The 23,749-nt window shown below is 40.1% G+C and overlaps 1 protein-coding gene across 11 annotated transcripts in view; it reads right to left on the bottom strand.

The window, feature by feature from the left end:
- Positions 1–16,964, bottom strand: part of LOC124124491 — a 174,066-nt gene extending 157,102 nt beyond the window's left edge. For 7 of the 11 annotated variants that reach the window (XR_007220360.1, XR_007220363.1, XR_007220359.1 and 4 more), the window contains exons 1-4: positions 16,708–16,964; positions 15,813–15,907; positions 13,825–14,021; positions 12,884–13,437 (exon numbers count right to left, since the gene is read on the bottom strand). Coding sequence is in view for 1 of the 11 variants with exons in the window: in XM_048394259.1 (XP_048250216.1) it covers positions 12,885–13,059; positions 15,813–15,907; positions 16,708–16,857 (420 nt within the window). In the remaining 10 variants the exon portion in view is untranslated. The remainder of the gene's footprint in view (positions 1–12,883; positions 13,438–13,824; positions 14,022–15,812; positions 15,908–16,707) is intronic. The other 4 variants (XR_007220365.1, XR_007220362.1, XR_007220356.1 and 1 more) reach the window with 4 other exon arrangements.
- Between the last annotated feature and the right edge of the window lie 6,785 nt (positions 16,965–23,749).

A 23,749-nucleotide genomic window follows, 5' to 3' on the forward strand; every position in this document is an offset into this window, starting at 1 on the left:
TTTGATTAAGACTTGAGGATAAATGAAAATGGATCAGTTTATAAAAGTACATGAAGATCTGCATTCCTTGGTCTCGGCACATGTGCATGTATGTTGAAGGGCATTTTGTGTTGGTGGGTGCAACGCATTTCGGAAGGATGAGGGGTTCGTTGGGGACAAGGGTTCAGCGCCTTGTTCTATGAAAGGAGGAGACACACCATTTCTCGGAGAATAGGAATTTTTAGTGGGACCAATTATTTCTTGAATTCGTCGTCTTTATAATATTCATTAACCAATATACACTGGACATATACAAAGGAGTTTCTTGTAACTGTCAATTATGTCTTGGTGACTGTTACGAACATAAATGCTTCATAAAACCATGGTCAATATGTGACTCATCATCAGTTACTCAATGACATGTCAGCTTGATGTGGGACGAATACCACAGTAATGAAGGATTTGTTTGTTTGTTGTTTAACGCCACACTCAGCAATATTCAAGCTATATGACGTCGATCTGTACATAATCGAGTCTGAACCATACAATCAAGTCATTGACATCACGAGCATTGATTCATGCAATTAGGATACGAAGATACGCATCAACCAAGTCAGCGAGCCTGACCACCCGATCCCGTTATAATTAGTCGCCTCTTACGACACGTATAGTCGCCTTTTACGCCAGGCAAGGGTTGCTGAAGACGTATTCTACCCCCGGAACTTCACGGGTCAGTGAAGAAGGACAAATTATTTTTCATCAGTTGAGAAAAGCCAAAAAGTACTTGTATAGTGCTGGCAAACCAATGATCATAAACACAAGCGGATCCTTGCAAGACTAAGGGGCGTTACTCTCCATAGCGAACTGCGTGGCCTGATTGGAACACTGGATCAGCTGCAGACATTTGTCAATGTTAAATCGAGGGATGACATGTTTCTTCCCATTGAAGTGAGTCACATTATGATTGGTATTGGAATATAGCAGATAATCAGTAATTTAATTCATACATCTGAGTAAATCCTCAGCGTTTCCGGGGATGACACAAAGTCAGAGATTTAGGCAAGGAAACTAATGTAACGTGCACAGGCATGTATATGATCTGATTGCCTAACAAAGATTTGCAGTATTTTGGACGAACGGTGAGGTGAGGTGCCATGAGTTTTAAGGTCAAGTTCAAGATTATCGCATGAACGCGTGTGTTTGGCTGATTGTGCTAGTCAAAACTAATGCCGATTTTAATAGTGCTAGCCCACTGCGATACCATGCCGCAGTTTAACATGTATACCCCACTCAGACACAGTATACTGATCCTGAGCCGACCAGTCATTGTTTTAGCCCCTTAATGCCGAGCGCCAGACAGGGTAACAACAAGTACCATCTTTCAACGTCTGTGGTATGACGCAGCCGAGGATCGTACCCCCGACCGCCTGTCTCGGGGTAGACGCTCTACCACTTGACCACGGAAGCGGTCTTGAACGATTGGGTTACCACCTACTGAACTTAAATGAGCATAAAAATCCTGTCGATCTGACATTCATCTTTAAATGGTTCACAACCTTTAAAACATTTTTTCTCAATTTGACAGGATTGTACTATTTTTATTTATCAATTCCAAATGTACACGTAAAACAAAATGTTTTTCATCGAATTTTTCACACTGGCTGCCCATTCGATCTATACAATCGATAACAAAGACATACACTGTAGAAGAAACAGGTCCAATGCAGATTCAAATCAGGAGTGTACATGTTGCTAGTTTTGTATTGATTTTACTGACATTTTCTCGTTCAATGGGCCTGGTTGCAATAGGGATTTTAAATTTTACTTGTATTACATTATCTCGATTAGCCTCAGGGAAGCTTTTCGGTTTTACACTTTATGGTTTATTGGCTGATTGTGTGTGATTGGCAATTCAGCGAAAGGCCAATCGTGATATCATATTCATTCTTCATCATTCAGACTTGTATACATGTCACACATGTTGATGAAGCAGCAGCATTTCGTGGTTCTATTTGAGAAATACACTGCAGTGAGAACAAACCATTAGGGGCGCACCCGCGAGGGGTTCAATCCCCATGAAGTCTTTTATTGTATAACAAACAACGACCACGAGTCGTTTATTTCTTATATGAGATATCAACATTATGAACAGCCTCTTTAAGGATGTTGATAAAATGTACAAGGTTAAAACATATTTTCCCAAATTTTGATAATGACGACTCCCTGAATACAATCCGACCTCGGAATGTCGGACAAGTCAATTTAACACGGAGATGGGTTAAGTTTTGTATTTCCCGGATATTCTCACAATCCTCGCGTCGCTTATCTGTACCTTTCCTCCTAATACCGATTGCCATAATCTCCCACTTTTGGAAGCGATCGTTCGAAGACTGCGTTTTATCTGCGTAGCCAAGTTTCATCTATGGGGAACAACTTACCAGACACTTCCCTCTGACAAATAACGCCGTCCAATATATGACGTCATCAAGTTGTAAGGGCATGTTCGAATCACCAGAAATGACATCCTGATAGAACAGCGTTTTATCGAGAAATAAAACACGCTTCATTCTTCATTGTTTTCTTTGCGATTTATTGAATAGCTATCTTAGATTTCACAATAAACAATGTGAGATGGCTTTTCTTCAATTTCTTCACCAAACCAGACCACCCGATCCATGTTGTCCCCTCTTACGACTGGCTTTGGTTGCTGAGGACCTATTCTAACCACGGGCCCTTTATATCAACTACAATGACATCGTATCAACAATGTGCATGTACATTGAATCAATTTATACGATTTGCAAATTCCCCAAGAGCAAATATACTTATTATGATGAATCATAATTATAATGATAAATTACGGGTAGATACATGTACATGTAGGTCCCTTGAAACCTAAACGTGACATAAAATGCGACAAAATGGATCGGATGGTCTGTTTTGGTGGCGTGGTTGATTGCACTTCATAGTATACAATTACGTGGATCGATGTTCCTGACGACAGTCACCATTTAGTCTGGCTCAGACTCGATTATTTATAACTACTGTTATCAGGCTTGACTATTGTTGAGTGAAGCGTTAAACAACAAACAAACACAACGTATACTGATTATAAGGTAACAAATATTAGACTATGCTTAAACTCATGCCATCGAATAGAGGATTAAACAATTATACGAAATGCAACCCTCTGTAAGATATCAAGTTCAAGTTCAAGTTCTTTATTAACTCAAACCGCCGACCAGTGGTATATGAGCAACATTAAAGCATACATATATACAAAAATACAATGTGATCAAGTGGCAACAGTGCTTTACTTTAGTGCAGAAAGTAATATTTTTACAAATTTAGACAGTTTTTTAAGATTGTAAGTTCTCATATTTGACATCAAATGCTTAAAGGAAATAATGTTTGACCAGTTTAGATATCTATTATCAATTTATGTTTTTCTTTGCTGGTCAAAATATTCACATCCATAATAGCACTCGCTTTTAGTCAGTACATTGAAATGCATCTACTCGCAAGTATGAAACAGAAACATATGCAGTTGCAGTTGTCCGACCATGACAAACACGTCTGGATGACACAAACACATATATGCATTGAATTTCGATTGGCATTCACCACTAAGAACCAGTGATAAAATCAGGTGTTCGCGAAAAGTGTAAGCATGCCTGCCCAACCGTTAACAACGGCCACTCACACAAAGTGCAAAAATAAATAAGCAGTACTCCTCCCATGTAACGGCGGCCTGTAAACAAACCAGTCAATCAAGTGATCGATGACCCAGAACATCCAGTGACACGATAGTGCATTTACTGATTTTGTTGAAACTAAGAGAACGCTATGTTCATTTGGAATAATTCACGATAATTTTAAATATTTATGACTAACACGCTATTGTGACAAAAACACATAGGCATTGGCATTAATCTTAAAAAGACTACCACGCAATTATGATACAAAGACGTATGCATTGACAATTATCTTACAATAACTAACACGGTATTACGACACAAACACATTATGCATTGGCATTGGTATTTTTCCTACTTTGACCAACACGCAATTATGACAAAAACATTTTCCTCCTTCAATTTCCCTCAATTCGCACTAAGTCTTTTCCTGCAATGACGTCAATTGGATTTAGTCCAATGAACATGACATTAAAGCTAACATCCACAGACTGATGCTTATCGGTGGGCGCAAATCTGTACCTGTGACTTTCTGTTTGCAGGCCTGTCTTTTTTCCTCTCCTTTTTATCAACTGTTCCACCTGAAAAATAAGACTCCATTCGAATGGATCTGATCTGACAGGAATGAAATTTTTTTGCGTGTTGCTTTTAGAAAACTCTGCAAATTTCTTTAATTAGAAGGATTGGTGATAAGGCCATTGAAGCCCGCCCAGAGGCATTTGTACCATGTCTATGGTACTGTGAGACATATCGTTTCACAATTCTTTTCCCGATTTAGAAGAATGATAGCATCTACAAAATTTAGTTCGTTCAAGAATGCCTAACCGTTAGTTCCGATTGATTTAATTAGTTTTCCATTAGCTCATCCAAAATATTCATAGGTTCCCTGAAACACAAGATAAGAAGAAGTCACTTGACTGTCCTTCATCAGATGTCATTTAACGTGGAGTATACAGTATTCTTCCTTTATCAGGACATCAAGACATAACGAGCACATGCTCATTGGCAAGGACGCTTCGTTCAGATACGACCTTCCTCAATGTAATGATAACGAAGCACACATGATCTTAACGATAAAGGATCTGAGAAGATCCGGGGTAGAATAGGTCTTCAGCAACCCATGCTTGCCGTAACAGGCGTCTATGCTTGTCGTAAGAGGCGATGCATGTTGATGCATGTCATCGATTCCAATTGCGTGGATCGATGCTTATGATATTAATCACGGGGTTGTCTGGTCCAGACTCGATTACTTACAAACCGCCGTCATATAGCTGACCAACTTAACGATAAAGACCAGGGCACATTGAACTACATGGGGTTAACATAGCTTTGTGGGAACCTTATTTTTCATTCTTCTTTCAAAGATGAAAATCGCAACCACATGTCTGAATGTTGTCAGTCCAAACAAACGAGTGACTATTGAAATCATCGGTACCGCTAGATAGAAATCTGATCAAATATAAGGTCTTGTTGTTCTCACTTACTCACTCATTCACATACTTCAAAACCTCTATGTATCAAACCTCCTGAACTAAACAAGTGAACGTATACTTTTGTCATAATGAATTACACACCAACTAGCGGAGGTAAGAGAGACACCACCATCATAAACCCCAACCATAACATTGAAGTATACTAGTACGTGTACTTTACTTTAAAACACACTCATAACGGATGAGTGAGTGAGTGAGTTTGATTTTACGCCGCGTTTAGCATTATTCCAGCAATATCAAGGCGGGGGACACCAGAAATGGGCTTCACTCATTGTACCCATGTCGGGATTCGAACCCGGGTCTTCGGCGTGACGAGCGAACGCTTTAACCACTAGGCTACCCGACCGCCCCCATAACGGATGAAGTCTACTCGCATATTACGTTTTGGTCAGATTTCGTAACTTCACTTATCCAAACACCATACATTAATACTTGTCTAATGAATATCTACCGGAGTCTGAAACACATACATGTAGGCCCCGTTCCTCAAAGCAATCTTAGCACTAAGGTGATCGTAAGTCCCATACTTTAACATAGACTTACGATCATCGCCGCGCTAAGATCGCTTTGAGGAACGGGGCCCTGGTATATTTTTGTATATAGGTATGTATGTACAATTAGGGGCGTAACGCTGATCGAGTGAGTGAGTTGGGATCAACACCGCTTTGACAGGGTGGACAGTTTGAGGCGGAAGTAAAAGCCCGAATTACTGCAGGCCTCAGACGTTTACCACCTTGGTGGAGTGAGTGAGTGAGTGAGTGTGTTGGGTTTAACGCCGCTTTTAAGGGTATTCCAGTTATATCGCGGCGTGTCAGCTTAATGTGGGAGGAAAGCCCGAAGTGATGTAGGTCTCAGACGTGTACCACGTCTGAGAAACCCACGAGCACGGGTATGGTGCTGACAAACCTAGAAACATAATAGGGGCGAACCAGGATTCGAACCCACAATCACAGGTTTCTGGCGTGCCGAAAGGGACGCAACTCCGCAGAGCGAATCGCGGCGCCTTGGACAACTGGGCCACCCGTGGCCCCCACCACCTTGGTGGAACCACCAGGAAGGGTATTGTGCTGATAAACATAGAAACATAATCGTGGCGCGCAGGATTAGCCGATAGTTGTAATAATAATCGCGTGTATGGTGCTGACATACCAAGAAGCATTTTCAAGGTAAACCAGGATTCGTAAACACGATCATAGGTGCCATCCGCGCGCTATACAAGACTTGGTGGAGGTATAAGGTTTTATCTGTTTATAATCCAAGGAAATCTGCAATGTGGGGCGTAAGAGGTAATTTCTAAACAATCGTAATATAATTGCAAAGCACCAACAATTTGATCACGATAGCGATTTTTGCAATAAGAAAACATGTCAATGACAGTCGTCACCTCCATGAACAATGAATGCACATTAAATGGAATATTACTTGTCATGAATATGGAGTTAAACAACCATTAAAAAAACAAACAAACAACAGTGTTTGACGACATGACGATGCATATATGTATGGTACATAACCCGAAATTCGTTGGATCACACAGGCTAATTAGAACTGAAATTTGAACTGTTTGGCAATGCAACTGCGCGAAACGCAACCTGACACAAGTTATCTCCCTTGAAGTCTGTGTTTGAAGTGTCGAGAATAGCAATGTATTGACTTTACCAGCTAATATACAGTCTATAGTCGCTGTAAAGGGTATCATTATAACACCGATTGACATAACCGTGTTGAATATAATACATTTACCTTCAGTGATGAAAGACTAGGGAGACATGGATCGCATTGAGGTCTCCACAAAGTCACTGTCTGGGCAGATTGTGACCACAAGATCAATACAGAAATAACGACCAACATGTAGCTTGCTACTTGAACATATTCAGAGCAGCCGTTTCATTGTTCTCAACACGCATACCGAAGCCTGGTTTTGAAAGAGTCAATGGCGGTGGTACAATTGCTTAGCCAGATTTCAACAAGAACACTCGGACACTCCTCAGCATTGTGTGTACGCAGAACATACATTTCTGAAGGAAGCTTCCTTGCCTCAAGGCAGCAGGTGCGGAGAAAGGCATGATGCATCAGGTGCTTGTACTGCTATAGTCACATGTCTGTTAACAGCTCCGACACACTGAGAAATCGAGTGTTATCGAAATGACTATTTTCGTGTCTGACAAAGCAAATTTAGAAAGGGAAAGTTGTGTCTAGAGACGACACTATCAAATAATGCTGATGACGTTTTGTTGATTCAACACTTAAAGAATCTAGGCGATCTTTAAGGAATTTTAAGTATTTAATTCGATGTATAAAGTGGAGCTGAAACTAAACATACCGAGAAAGAGAATGTTGTGGCTGGACACGACACGATCAAAGGATGTTGTCGATTAGATTTTTGTAGATTCCACACTTGCAGAGACTAAATTATGTTTCAGGAACACACTATTTGACCCGTATGTCTACAATATTTAGTGTACCTCTGGTTAAGCTCATGATAAACTTCTGACAAGCCAGGGTCAGCTTGACCCCTTGTGACGTCCAGAAGGATATGCGAAATATCACAGGATCAACCTCGTGCAGTAGTAGCCGTTATACTCTACCAGCTCACCCAACTACTACTGACTTGAAATTGCGACACAAATAACCCAAAGTGCCTGCAACCTAGCCAAATGAAAATCACGGGGCAATTTCTCTCGCTTTTTCTTTCGCCTCGCCAAGGCGTAATGGTTGGTGAAAGTGGCCGGGCAATTGTCAAGGCCATAATTCAAGAATTTCGATGTCAGGATTTTCACGCCAGTTTGGAGATAATAGTCGCCTGTTTCTCAGCTGTCTGAGAGAAGTGCCGCCCGTAGTGCTGCTGAGCACGCTCAAATTGTCACCCTGATAAATGCCACTCCCCTCATATTCTGCCGGGGGACATTTCCGATCATTTTCTTCCTACCGTCTGCTCCAATCAGAACTGAAGGATTTGATCCAATAATGCTTGAGTTGCTCCCTGTCACATATACGTCCTTCTTTCATTTAAGATAAGATCTTCGAAAATCTGTTCCTGGGTTGCCATATGACATTTATCTTGTCACAGCTTAAACAGTGTGCCGGAGTTAAAATACATGTAATTGTGAATTATGGCAAGATTTATCCTCGTGTCTACAGTGCCCTTCACTTCTAGGAAATCATAAGGTTAACAGTATTCCGCTGTTGAAGATTTTATTTTACGTACGTGTAGTAGGTAGGGAAGTTATAAAGTAGATATAATATAGTTTATGTGGTGCACTGAAGGTTCATTGATACGAGAACCATACCTTAATGAGTAATCAACATTGACGCGTACCATGGTTATCGTTAGAATTATTTACTGGCCGTCGTCACAGAGCTATAATAATACGAGCGCGGCATTGAACAACAAATACCACTTGGTGGGAAAGAGCTCTATTATTGAGTGATTGAGCGAGTGGGTTTAACGTCGCTTTGAACAGTATATAAGGGCGTGTCATATTGATGAAGGAAGAAAGACCGATGTGATACATCTTAGACGTTTACCACTTTGTTGAAATCCATGAGCACGGGCATGGTGCTGACAAACCTAGAAACAAAATCAGGGGAGACCGGGATTCGAACCCACGATCACAGGTTGATGTCCAGGCCGAGGCAGGCAACTCTGCACAGCAAATAGCGGCGCCTTAGATAAGTCGGTCACCCTGCTTCTGCTGCATCATAGCTCCATGCAGCCTAAACACTACGTCGACTGTGTGACTAGCGTTGACTATTGACGTCATTGCCAATGCACCTTACGGCAATACGCATTATTTCTGTATAATAACAACGCCACAGGGGTATTATAAGGCTATAGGGATATTTACTATAAATATACTAATGCTCGGAAATATTGATGAAGTACCAAGGTCTTTGTTTATTATCTGTTTTGCTTTGTAACAAATTTACGGCAGCTAAACCTGGACCATTAACCGTGTCTTTCTTCCTGGGTTCTCCCGCTAGTGGCCTGATCCACCACGTCATGTTGATATGCCTGACTTGATTCTATTTGGTAAACGTTGTGTGAGAGTGTGTCACATCTTATTGATTTCACTTAAATCTAATTCTGCCCTCTCGTCCTGAAGAAGGGCAAGTGGCTTATCTACCGAAGACCTGACGCACCAAGTTTGCAACGTAAACACAGTACAAGGCTGTTGTTAATAAGAAACGACAAACACACTTCGGTAATCATAAGAAATATCCACAAAATGCAGAGTTCCTTGCAAGATTCCGACTATAGCATAAGCATGTGATGATACCAGGTTCTCGCGAAAAGATGATCGTATCCTGCCCCACACGTGGCACAATCATAAACACATGCAAAGGCAAGTGAATTGTTCCTACATAACACAGGAACTTATGGTACAGGTGAAAATAGGGAATTGCATCGGAAATGATAAAGGTTACATTTATGAAATAACGCTGAAGAAGTTTTACATACTTTCAATAATTCATATTGAAGTCAATTATTGTTATTGTTCTTTTTGTGTTACTTATTATACATGATTGTATTGCACTGATCACGAGTAAAATAATATGTTTAATACAAACAACATGTAACAGAATAATTTATTTTCAAACTGTATTCATTACAGTAACTCATTACATTTTGGAATACCATCCACAAAACTTCTTGTGTATTATGCAAATTTAAAGAGAACGTCTTATTAAAGGCTATCGACATTTAAATACGAACGTTATCGCTATAAATCCAACATAAAATGCTTTCAAAGACATTGACGTCACATTCAAAGACAGTGACATCACAGAACGTATGACGTCATCCTCCATAACATTAGATAAGATTTTGTCAGGATTTCAAGTCGCAACTGACCATGACATTCTCTCGTTAATTATTCAATAATTTTAAAAAAAGCTTTGATATTGATATTGTAAAATGTAAAGGATAAGCGTTGCAATCTGATTGGTTGTCAATGAACAAGCTGCCTAACACAGACACCCATCCACCTACTCTTCGCGACCAGCGTTGCTCTTACCCTGATTTGTGACCTGTGGTTTGTACACAGGACCACCTGCCACCACAATACATGTATGATCAACTACACACTGTGAACGAGAACATGATTATAGCAAACACCCCCTGAACACACAAGTGGTCTTCAACACACCGATGTTAGGGAGCCCTTGTGCACGACACAGGAACATGTTGTACTCGCTGGGGAAGCATGCACAGATGGTTTTTCATGTTGACTGTGATTGTCTGTGACACTTATATGTTGTTTGTACTGGTCATTGACCTTGCAATAACACTTTATTATCAAACTTGAACGAGCACTACGACTTAATTAAGATTAGGTTCGACCTTCTTCCCCAATTGACCAGTTGACCATATATGCAGGTGCACAACAACTTTTATTAGTATGGCCGAAAATCATTCATGAAGGGATTAATCGGTGAGTGGTATTATAATTGTGTTCGTCAAACTATCAATGTTACAGTAGAGGAAGAACCACACTGAGACTGACGAGTTGGTGATGGGTGAGAGTTGTTGTTGTGACAACATCACGGCAGAGGAAACAAAACATGCATTCCACCATTTGGGCACCATCGTTTAGAGTGAGTGAGTGAGTGAGTGAGTTGGGTTTAACGCCGTTTTTAACGCCACTCACTCTTGAACTGAGACCTTTTACCTCGTGCTTTTGAGTATAGCTGTATGATCTTTCGACCTTTCAGGGACGTTTGTCAAAACATTCCCAGTATATTAATAATAGAACCAACTTGTCTAAATTGTTATGGTTTCGCCTCCCTTCCAAGACGTAAACATATTTGCTTGAATTAAGATAAGTATTCATTTCTGGTTTTTCCCCATATTTGTGCTATCACTTTCATGATGTCGTTTACATGTAAAAACCAGTGTTGAGTATTAGAAATGAGTTCTTGACAGTGAAAAATAATGTTACCGGCGATAGCAGCAGATGCCATTTGTTGATAGTAGCAAGTAAACCTTCGTGTACTTTCCCGAATAATCAATAAGGGAGAACCGGCCAAACGAAATACGATCTGTTTACACATTTATGTTTAACTTTTGTTCGAAAATACTTCAGTGGACACAACATAAACAACGACGTTGCAAAAACAAAACGTATGGTTTTGTATTTTACAATCTATTTTCAGCGTCTACATTTCAGTTTGTGCATGGCCTGATCGTTTGATAATTTACCATAATACGTTTTTTTCAGGGCTACGGTTAAACTATTACCAACTGGACATTTTGTACCGGTATGTCTTTAGACGTACAGCGGGTACCTGGGTAGGGTCGGGTAAGAGGGGTGTGGATCCCCGGGTAGGGTCGGGTAAGAGGGGTGTGGATCCCCGGGTAGTACATCTGGACCTGGCCAAGCCCAAGACAGTTGCAATCTGATAACATCACTGACGGTTCCATCTCTCTTCGCCTACAGAGCCTAAAGTGCCGATCACCTAGAGTAAAGCCTACAGTGCCGATCACCTACAGTAAAGCTGTTTTTAGTGCACTTTGCCTACACGATGAAAAATGAATACCATACATTAGTTGTGGACTTAGTCCAAAGTATTTTCTATGTTCTATTATAAGAATGACAACATGGTTGTGTTCACAGTCAAGCTGTTGTGGGGGAAAATATGTCATACACAATATGACAAAAACACAAAGTGGAATGTCTCCAGTCACCTCATAAGAAAGTCACGAGTCAAGTGGCTTACGTGATACAAGTTGACAGAGTTACGACTACTGGTGCAACAGTTTGTATATATATACATATACATATACATATGGATATAGACAAGGAGTATACTATACATACAGGCCTCGAAGAAATGAAATGAAAGTATGAGAACACATATCATGTATATGGGGCACAAAATGTCTTGTGTTTGGCATATGATGGCAAAAATACTTGAAAATACTCCAAGGGTCAAGAAATAAACAGGACCCTGTATGTGCCAGTCATTTAATCACATGATGTACGGTATTATCACCCGTGTATACATACTGATAACAATGACTTGACACATGTTTCTAAGGAAATGATTATTAGTTTAAATGAAAATTCATATACTATAAAAATAATAAGAACAAGTTGTTCCTAAGAGTACTGGCCGCTTATCTAGACTTGCCTATTAAAAGTAACAAATGACTATACATACATGGACTTATCATTCAGTACAGACTTGGAGCAAGGCTATGTTAACCCCAACAGCAATGGGTTGATGCAGCAATATAAACATGGGTATACATGGTATAGGGACTTGTGATACTGAAACAAGTTTCCAGATACACACGCCCACTCATACATTAACAGGTACAACAGGGATAGTAGAACACTGCACTGAAATAAAAATATGTAAAATGTCCAAAGCAAGTCTATAACGCTTTGCCAAAAGTAGATTTCTCCTGAAAAATGACAAGATTCTATGGATTCCTTTGTATGACATATTACAAGACATTTCAAACAAAAAATGTTAGCACCGTATTCGCCGTAATAAGAGCCCCAGGACCAGCCACAATAACTTAAATCTGTTGTCAGGGATATAGCGGAAGGGGAGAAACTTGGTTCAGTCATTGGTGACATCAAAAGCTTGTTTGCTAATAGCTGAAGTATATACACAAGAAAATAGGACCTATTCCTGTAAATGAGTTATTGGAGTGGGGTGCTTTTAAGGAGACTACAGTGGCTACCATGGTAAAAAAACACCTACCTTACACCATCTTCCATCTAGAAGTAAATATCAAGGGGCTGTGAGGAGGCTGTGTCAGGAGGCTGTGTCTGGAGGATGTGTCAGGTGGGTTTGTCCAGATGCTGTGTCCGGAGGCTGGGTCCAGACGATGTGTGGAAAGGTCATGTTGGTGGCCGTACCACCATGTTAGTCTGGGTCTGCAACAATGTCCAACACAATGAACACAACTAATTGACAGCCAAAGGAAGAAAGATAAACCATAATTCAATGCAAAAATTAATGTCCAGATATCATAGAAATAAACTACAAATTGAACTTAATGGAAATTTATAAATAATATGTTAATATGTGATTTTCTCCTAGTTTAGGACACTAGAAAAAGTACTGTCACCATGGATTCAATCTACTAGTAACACGAAAGACAAGTGCCGACAACGTTATTAACTGTAAGGTTACGTGTTTAGAAAAAAAGAAGAGATTTTAAAGATAAAAAAAGATGAGACAAAGAACTGTTTCCTTGGGAGTGGGAGCCAGGGGGGAGAGGGCCGTGGTTGTGTGACATCGGGTCAGCAGGTCTGTACAGCAGCAATGGAATAAAGACAAAGACTTTGTCAGTGAATGGAGCATAAAGACTGAATACTCATAATAAAGGAAGGTGTTTTTGTGGGAAATACGGTAGTTGAATACTTAGGTTTGTTGACACTGTTCGGGCGTGGTCAGTGTGTGAAGGTATGGACGTATAATACATACAAGAATACAGGAAGAAAGGGGCCTGCTTACTCGCCATGAAAACACTTGGAATGCGCACAAGAGAGAGACAAAGACAGGTGACCATGTCTTGGAGGCCTGCCAATGTCCAAGGCACGTGACATGGTTTCCAACATGCTTTGTCCCTATTTGACAGAATGGCAGCTACATGCAAGAAATAGAAACTGTTGAGTAAAATATAAGAAGGAACTTACAGCTGTCCCTGACCAGCGACGAAGATTTGACCAGACAGAACCAGCAAGTTGGTGATGCCGTGCACAAGAAACGTGTGTGCCGCCATGGCCAGCTGATGGAAGTAAACAAGGCCGTTCGTGAACTCGCCTGTGATTGGTGCTTGCTGCTTCCGGTTTCGGAAAGGCGGGTGATTGGTTAGACTTGCTCCAAGTCTCTACTGAATAATAAGTACATGAAAATACAGTAATTCTATACTGATTATAATTGACTTGTCTACAAGGAGGCCAGTCTTTTAAAGGGACAAACTGTTTGTATCATTGATATATATAAGGAATTATGATTGGAACTAATAACCATATTCTAAGAGACTTGTGCAAGTGTAGAGGTCGGTGAAATGGAGACCATGAGCATGGTGGGTTTGTGTGAAAAGTGGAAACAAGTAGGAAGGAGTTGATCTATAAGGAAGAAGATCTATTTGAGACATTGGCTGCTTGAAAAGTAAAGAATAATTATGCAATAATTTGTTTTTACAGAAAACATAAGACATGAAGATAAATGTTGGACTAGTTGCTGACATTATGATTTTTCTGTCAAATGTTACTGATATTACATCATTAACAGGACATTGATGCTGTTTGTCCCATCTTATGAAGGAGTGCAGTTGAGTTCAATGATTCATTTCAAGATTAACACATACCATAGTCTCTTCAATAAAGTTTTGTATAAAGTCGATTCTATGAGGAACCATCCAAGTCTCTTAATATTTGACAATTGAATAATTATAGAGTGAGTGAGTGAGGTTTAATGCTGCTTTGAACAGTATTCCAGTTACATCACAGCGAAGAGGCTGATTGAGCTGAGAATGGGATAAGTATAGGATGATAGAGTGAGTAAGAGAGTGAGGTTTAATGCTCCTGAAAACCGTGGAACTGAGCTATCATATGGAGCTGAGAAGGGATGAGGAACAGAATGGGGGTCATTGTTTAATATGATATGGGGTCTTAAAGAGAGACAAGATTATTTAAAACCACCAACTTTCCTCTCCTGAAAATGAAGAAATTCTCTGGAATACTTTGTATCATATGTTGCCATGGTTGCAAGACATTTGAAACAAAAAACATAAACATAGGACTAAATGGTAGCAGAAGTCAGCACCCTGGGAGCTGGACAAATTGACAAAGGTTGGGGGCGCTTATTGAAAACAACCACAAGTTACATTTGTTGTCATAGCCGTAGCGGTGCTCGAAACTTGTTAAAAATGGTAAGAATTTTCCAAAAATTACCTTGGATCAAGTAAAAGAGATAGTTAACCATGCCCTTCCACAAAACTAACCCTAAGGATTGTATAGGGGAGCTTGATGGAAACCGGGTACCTAACTCTAATGATCGTAAAGGGGTGCTGGATCGTAAAGGGGTGCTGGACCTGAAAGGGGTACCTAACGTGAAGGATTGCTTTGGGGTGCTTGATGGTAACAGGGTACCTAACCCTAATGACCATAAAGGGGTGCTTGATCGGAAAGGGGTACCTAACCCTAATAATCACAAAGGGTTGCTTGATTAACCTATCCTAACACAAACACAACTTGTCCTAGGGATTGAAGAGGAACACAAGACCTGTGAAGTGAGAGCCACAATCGACAGCCTCAGCCAATTAGCGCTAACTAAGCTGGGCCAAGTAAACTGCATTGCTGATGGTCACTCCTTCACCATTGCTGTGATAATCTTTCAGGATTATCTGAACTAGAGGCCCATATTCAGCCCCAAGTGTGAAGCAAATGACAGTACAAATTCCCAATTTGAATCTAAAATTTTCCAATTCCTCAGAAAGTACAATTTTTTTAACATGAACAAAAATACAATTTTGAACAATATCAGAAATTCCCCCTCCTCCCCAAATTTGCCTGCCAAGAGCACCTTGTTTGGAATTCTGGATAAATCCTGGCTTTTATAGGAGCAGGGTGCTGGATACCGCAAACACACAATGAGACCGAGGTATCAAATGACCTACCTTTCACAATGCTCCATAAAGAAGAAAATATCAGGGGCTGTGGTAAGTTGTGTCAGAGATTGTGTCGGCGGCCACAGAGCCATCTTGGTGAGGGTCTGCAACAATGTCCAACACAATGAGCAGATTAACAGCCAAAACAAGATTAACCATAATTACTCCACAAATGTAAACATTCTGATACCTTGGAAACCAACACAAAAAAATCTATTTCTTAGAAATTTAGATGGAAAGATTTCAATAAATGTCACTTTTCCTGGTTCATGATACTGGATAATTACAGAACTGTTACCATGGTTACAATAAAGTGGTAACACAAAGAGACTAATGTCAACAATGTTACTGAGTTTTAGGTTAAGTTTTTAGAAGAAAAAATGGCAGATGTTAAAGGAGTAATAATCGATGATACAGTTAACTTTTCCCTCTGCATTTAAAGCAGCATGACAGGATTTGGGGGGGGGGGGGGGGGGGGGGGGGGGGTGAGGGCCAGGGAAGTGTGACATCGGTTCGGCAGGCCTGTACAGCAGCAATGGGATAAAGACAAACAAACGGATGAATGAATGGTGCATATTGATTAATGATAATAAAGTCCAGCTCTTGTCGGATTAAATACGGTAGGCTAGTTGTATACACTGTGAGAGGGCGTGGTCAGAACGTGAAGGTACGCATTTATCATACATACAAGAATACAGGAAGCACGCCGCCTGCTTCTTCGCCACGAAAACACTTGCCACGTGCACCAGAGAGCGGCCGAAACAGGTGACATTTTCTGGGATCAAAGAAGAAGTTGCAAATGGCCAAGAGGGCAGGGTTTGGAACGTGCTTCGTCCCTGTTTGACAGAATGGCCGGTCTTTGCAAGAAATAAAAGATGTCAGTGAAATATACGAATGAACTTACCTTGAGATACATGTGCATAGTCGTACTCTCCCTCGATGCAGATGCGACAAGACCGAGCGAGCACGGTTGGGTGTGGTGATTGCAGCCAGCGACCGTCAGATACGTGCTCCCCCATGGCCAGCCGATGGAGGAAATGACGGCCTTTGGCATTCGTGACCTCGCTTGTGATTGGTGCTTTGCCGCTTCCTTCCGGGTGGCTTGGTGCCGGCTGTCTAAACTGCGTTTTTTGGCGGTCGGTGCAATGCCCAGATGCTCTCGGTGTAGCCGGTGTCTTCCAAGTGGCTTGGTACCGGCTGTCTAAACTGCGTTTTTTGGCGGTCGGTGCAATACCCAGATGCTCTCGGTACAGTCGGTGTAGTCAAGTGGTGGATTTGTGTGAAAAGTGGAATGACTACATGTATGACGAATAAAATATATTTTCCTTTATTGGTTCCTGCCAAAAATAAAGTACAAAAATAAAAATATTTGTTTTACAGACAACTACGGAAACCTTTCCGGGCCATTTGTTTTGTTGTTTTTTTTCTTTAAATTTGAAGATAGTAAGTTGAAATTTGGAGAAAGAAAGGCTTCCGTAGACAACAGAAGGCGTGAAAGTAAAGTAGTTAACACTTTGAAACCTGAAGACGTGTGTGCAATAAATGGTGCCAATTGGAAAGAGAATTAAAGCTACACTGAAGGGCAACAGCACGAACACGAAATGGCAAGAAAGCCAAAAATAAATACGCCAGTCCCGTGCAAGAAGTAAAATGACTAGAAGTAGACTGAATATATTGACTTTAAAAATTCTATTTTATTTTTTTAATTTGGTTTTATTCATTTATTTTTTTTAGAAAAATGTGATGAAATGAAAGATAATACAAGACAAGACAAGACAAGACAGGACACGATAATTGAAAATATTTGTTAATACATCGTGTTTAAAACAAAGGCGTAAACATGGAAGAAAGCGGAGAAGAAGCGGGGTAAAAGCGGGGCAAAAGCGGGGCCCGAGTAATCGAGACCCCAAAGAAGGGAAAGGGAGAAAAGCGATTAGTCGGTCGGTGAAAAGGGAGCGATTGGATTGGCGAGGGTTGAAGGGTGAGAGTTGAGTTGGGGGTTCATGTAGTATGTAAGTAGTTCTTTAAAAAAAGAGTTCTTACTGAAAAAGGGGTTTGCAGCCATCAAGGGTGCCCCTGGGCCAAAGCGAGCGGTGCCAAGAGACTGCGAACAGAACCCGAAGACACAAGAACTTCCAAAAGAACCCCAAAGTAGCACAAAAGGGATTTTCAGACGTGTGTGAATTGTCTGGAAAACACCCATTCTATTTATAAATGTTCGGATATACCGCGAGATTAATAAGATTATATCGGTGGCCACATTAGCGCTGTGAAATAATACATTTGGACCTTATGGGTGTACAGGATCGTTTGTCTGGCCATGGGATAATTTATTTGTAGGTTTTAAGCTAGCAACATCCCCCGTTAACCACCAGTGCAGGTTTTGTTCGGGGACCCAAAATGGAATACCATATACCATACGTACGTTATTTCAAGTTTTGTAAATACGCAAAAGATGCCTAAACCACAAAGACAAATACTATTGATTCATTCGAAAACTGAAAGAGCAACACTATTCGTTGGGTAAGAATAATATTTTTGGAATATTAGACGTTATATTTATATAGATCTTACCATTTCTCAGCGCACTTATTGAACTATAAATGAATAATTGCGTTTTATGAATGATTTCGACTCAAACGTTTTATTAGAGCACTATTAATCTCATGACACATTGTTATAAAAGTGTTCCCCTGTGCTGTAGGCAAGGGAGGTGCTGGTTTGAGGGATGTCAATGTATAGGCAGCACCATACGTTGTATTATTGGTTTGTTGTTTAACGCCGCGCTCAGCGTTATTCCAGCTATAAGACGGCGGTCTGTAAATAATCGAGTCTGGACCAGACAATACAGTGATTGACATCATGAGCATCGATCCACGCAATTGGAATCGATGACATGCATCAACCAAGTCAGTGAGTCTGACCACCCGATCACGTTAGTGTCCTTTTACGACAAGCATGGGTTGCTGAAGACCTATTCTACCCCGGATCTTCATGGGTCTATACGTTGTATTAATGTATTACCTAAGTGATTAAACACACACATCTCTCAGAATGTCACATTGAAACACGTTGCACAGTCTTCCTCAGTGTTTAACTTGTAATAATGGAAGAGGTGACAAAAACTCCTATAGTATGGGATAGGGAGGCTGAATGGCCGTTTGCGCTGGTTAATGTTGCACAATGTTGCACATGAAATACATAGTGCCATAACTACTAAAGTTTCATCCAATTTCAGATCATTGTCAGCTGGGAAAGGTATAAGTGTATTGACCCGGAACATCAATACTGGTGCTACCTCCTCTCCACCCCCCAACCCCACCCCACCCCACCACTTCACGCCCCCTCTCTCACCCCCCTTCTCTCTTGAGACTTGCTTGAGTTTACCGTCCCCAGCGGCCTGTCCTTGTCGTAAGATGGGTTGTTGATGTGACTGAACTGAGTGAAGCGGCAGGAAAATATCTCAAAAATAGCCGTTCACAGAGACCGAGTTGGATAATGCGGCTGCAAGACTGAAACTAGGTTTTAGGTCTTGCAAACAAATAATTTCCATTACTTTTGTTTTACAAGAACGCTATCCATGCTTTATTTAACGACACGGTAAACTATTCATTCAGCTGTTTATGTCTATGTCTATAAAAGATCATATAAAAATCTAAAGGGAACCCAGCAGATACGAACTCATATACTTTGTTAAGGAAGCGCGACACAGTACCGACTGTGCTAAAGTCATATACCTTAACAGCTTGGTAGAGTTAATGCTGCGGCAATGCGGGGGAATATACAAAGTGGGGCTCGTTTGTTTTCCTTACCACTGGTGTTCAGTAAATGCTTGCCGCGGTTTGTTGGTGCCCAGGGTTCAAACTATTGAATGGCATAATGCCGGGGGTTCTTTGGAAACCTCGAGCGATTCGGCCACAGAACATATCTCAAAGTGTGGTCAAGTGGCTGAAACAGTCAGTAGTTTTTTTTTGGGGGGGGGGGGGGGTTGACGGAAACAACCATGAGAGTGGTTTCAGGGAATGACAAGTGTAACAGTGAGCCTGGTGACACACATGTGTTGTTCGACGCTAAAATTGCTCTCATTGAAGAAACTACAGCGGTTGATAGAAGCCACTGCGGCAAGGCTCCTGGTGTTGACGATATATCATGGAATGTCTTAAATAACAAAATGGTATTTCGGCTATGCACCTTATTTTTAATATCTGTTTTAGCACAGGGAAAATCCCTGCATACCAACTTGTTCTACTTTACATCATTCGGATACTATATCCTATAGAGGTTTGACCCTCATCAATTCTATGTACAAATTAAATTGTAATATTTTAAAAAAACGGTCTGCAATCTTGGTCTGAAACTACAGGAGCTCTTTGATGCACAAAATGGGTTCCGCAAGCATAGATCAACTACGGATCATATTCACCGTGTTTGTTCTTTTATTGAAACAAGAAAAGGTAATAAAAAGACACTTTTTCTGATTTTATTGACTTTCATATGTGCTTTTACTGACTTAAGCTTATGATAGCATTAACAGAGAAATTATGCAACATTGGTGTGAAAGGGAAAATGTTTCTAGCACTTCAATCATCTCTATATGATAATGTGAAATGCAGTGTACGTATAAATGGTATGCTTACATCCTGGTTTAATGCTAATCAGGATTTAAAACAAGGATGTTTACTCTCGCCACTTCCGTTTAACTTTTTTATTAATGATTTGCTTGACAAACTAAATGAAACTGGTATTGGGATTTGTGTTGATGATATTACTATTGCAGTTTTAGCATATGCTGATGATCTTATTTTACTTGCAGAATCGGCAGATGATTGGAATCGTCTATTACATGTTTTGAATACTTGGTGTGTAGGCAATAGTTTCCTTTTTAGTTATGACAAATCCAAGATTGTACACTTTAGAAATGTAAGCCTTCCAAGAACAACACCTTGTTTTTAATATTGGTGACTCTGTTTTAGATATTGTTACTTGTTAGAATTATCGTGGCCCACTGCGCACGAAACATCTGGACTACAATGCAATTGCGAAAGCAGCGGCTAAATCGGTTTTAGGTCTTCTTATATGTAAATATGAGGTATGCAATCCCCTATTCCAAATTGTATGATACGATGGTTTGCCCAGTCTTGAGTTATGGGGCATCTATCTGGGGTCATGGTGACATTTCTGCTGTAAATGCCCTTCACCATCGTGCTTTGAGATTTTTCTAAGGGCTGGGTAAATACGCTCCAAATGTTGCTGTTAATGGAGACAGGGGATGGATTCCTCCGATAGATAGACAGTGGATGTGTATTGTTAGACTGTATTGTCGTTTTACTTAAATGTCCTTCAGATTATGTTTCAGGTGGTTTGAACGGTATGCTGGTGGACGCGTGAAAAACTGGAACTTTCGTGTGAGGGCAAAGCTGAACGAATGGGGTCTGAATATTTAGATATCCGCATGGGAAAGTATGTGGAATGAACTTTTATTCAAGCCTGGCGGAAGAACGGCTGGTTATAAATAACGCGCGTATAGAATGTTTAAAGATGTGTATGGGTGTGAAAGTATGTATATGCCTCGTTCTTACCGCTCTGCCTTCTCGAAATTTAGATCACGAAGACATACGAATAGGGATGTGAATGAAAGAATGTGTTTTCAGTGTAAGGAAAGTATTGATGATGAATGGCATGTATTGCTGGATTGCCCTGTGTACGACGATCTGTGTGAAAGTTTATACGAAAAGGTCAGTTTTAGCTATCCCAAATACCTACAGTTACGTAATACTGATAAACTTATTTCCTTTTTTAGGAATTATATTTAACAGCCAAAACCTGCTTTTTAAGAAGTAAAGATATTTTATATGGCTAGTGACCGGTAGAATATTATATTATATATACATTACTATTTGTTCAATAAAAACAAAACAGTCATGGTAATATGTGTGCATGTATAGGCCTACTATAAATGATAAAAGTAACCCTAAAATATAAAATAAATTATAAATTAGATAAAACATATAAAACCAAAGGGATCTGGCAATTCTTTATACCATTACAGACATAATACAAGACAGTAATTCAGTGTTCAGACCTATACAAGACAGTAATTCATTGTTCAGACCTATACAAGACAGTAATTGGTTGTTCAGACCTATACAAGACAGTAATTCATTGTTCAGACCTATACAAGACAGTAATTCACTGTTCAGACCTATACAAGACAGTAATTGGTTGTTCAGACCTATACAAGACAGTAATTGGTTGTTCAGACCTATACAAGACAGTAATTCATTGTTCAGACCTATACAAGACAGTAATTCACTGTTCAGACCTATACAAGACAGTAATTCACTGTTCAGCTCAGAATATAATATGCATAGTTCTTTTTAGAGCAAAAAATTAAGCTTTCTCATTGGAATGGTATACCGGTGGAGCTCTGAGGAAATAAATTATAGCTGTGCATAGGAGGAGCTGAAAGTAATATATTTAAGGGGCGTGTATGAGAAAGGTCAAGAAATTCAAAAGAGTGAGTAGATGTATGTATGTATGTATGTATGTATGTATGTATGTATGTATGTTTGTTTGTATGTATAGGTAAATGTGAATAAATGTGTTTGGAGAGAGAGAGAGAGAGAGAGAGAGAGAGAGAGAGAGAGAGAGAGAGAGAGAGAGAGAGAGAGAGAGAGAGAGAAGGGAGGAAGGAAGGAAGGAAGGAAGGAAAGAAGGAAGGAATGTAAAAAAGGTATGAACAGTGCAAATAGCATCCCTATAATTACAAACAAAGATGGTCTATTATCAGGATAATGCGAGCCAACATAAAATAAGGTTACTGTTGAGGCACGAAACTTGGATATAGAAGATTTATAATTTACTCCAAACAGGTTTACTTTTATTCTCTGCGCGACATTTGAAACGTAAACGAGACATCTCGACCACTCCAGCCGGGTTGACGTCAGAACTGGCGATGATGACGTCATACCCTTTGTACTTGAACTCTGTGGCCTTGGCCCTGGTACAGCTGACAGAGACGCTTTATGTGGTCAAATTCCAGTTTGATTACGACCAGAAAACTGGTCAATTTGAGGGGACGTTTGTTGCCCAATGCGTCAGTATGTGTGACTTGTGACACAATTAATTCGTGACTCCATATTTACCGCCATATTCTTCAAGGAAATACGTGTGAAGACCCTGTGTGTTGAATAACTATTTTTTACATCGACAGCCTGGATTCAAGTGATATCTTTATTAAAAAGGTTTGTGTGGAAGGTGAGAGTGGTGCCAAAAGTGGTGGACACCCTAACAACAAATAATTTAAATGTCTAAAAGTGCCACATCTATAGTTAGCACATTTATGAGAAGAGTGTAGTTTAGAATACCAGTTTTGTTAAAAATTATAGAGAGGTCAAATTTGAAATAATGTGATAAAACTGATAATATACCCAACCCAACCCAACCCAACCCAACCCAACCCAACCCAACATACTGGCTTATCCATACAAAACCAACTCCAAATTGAAATCGAATATGTTTGATATGTGTAGTCCACGTGACTCTGCCAGCATCATCAAAAGACTTTAACATTAAACAACATTGACGAGGCAGCCTATTTCTATCTGGAGTGATTAATCTACACCAGTACTTAACTGCCGTGACATGCATGTAAGCTGAAATGGAGCTCTATCACATTCACCCAGTACCATACTATTGCATGTACTTTGACCAATAATATAATCTCAAGTAATGAACAGTTTTGTTCCCTGTTACCTTTCAATAAAATCTGGTTACTTTAATTAGAATCTCGTTCAGACATCACCAAGACTTCCTGATTCACTGGCGTGTACAATTCTGTTCTTGCTACCAAAACGCTAGATAGCATTCTATGTGATAACAAATTTATCCTGAGAATATATCTACCAAACAATATATGTGTTGTGTCCTGAAGGGGGAAATGGCGC

Source organism: Haliotis rufescens, unplaced genomic scaffold (genome assembly GCF_023055435.1).
Source record: "Haliotis rufescens isolate VD_foot unplaced genomic scaffold, xgHalRufe1.0.p SCAF_13, whole genome shotgun sequence".
NCBI classification, from domain to species: Eukaryota; Metazoa; Mollusca; class Gastropoda; order Lepetellida; family Haliotidae; genus Haliotis; species Haliotis rufescens.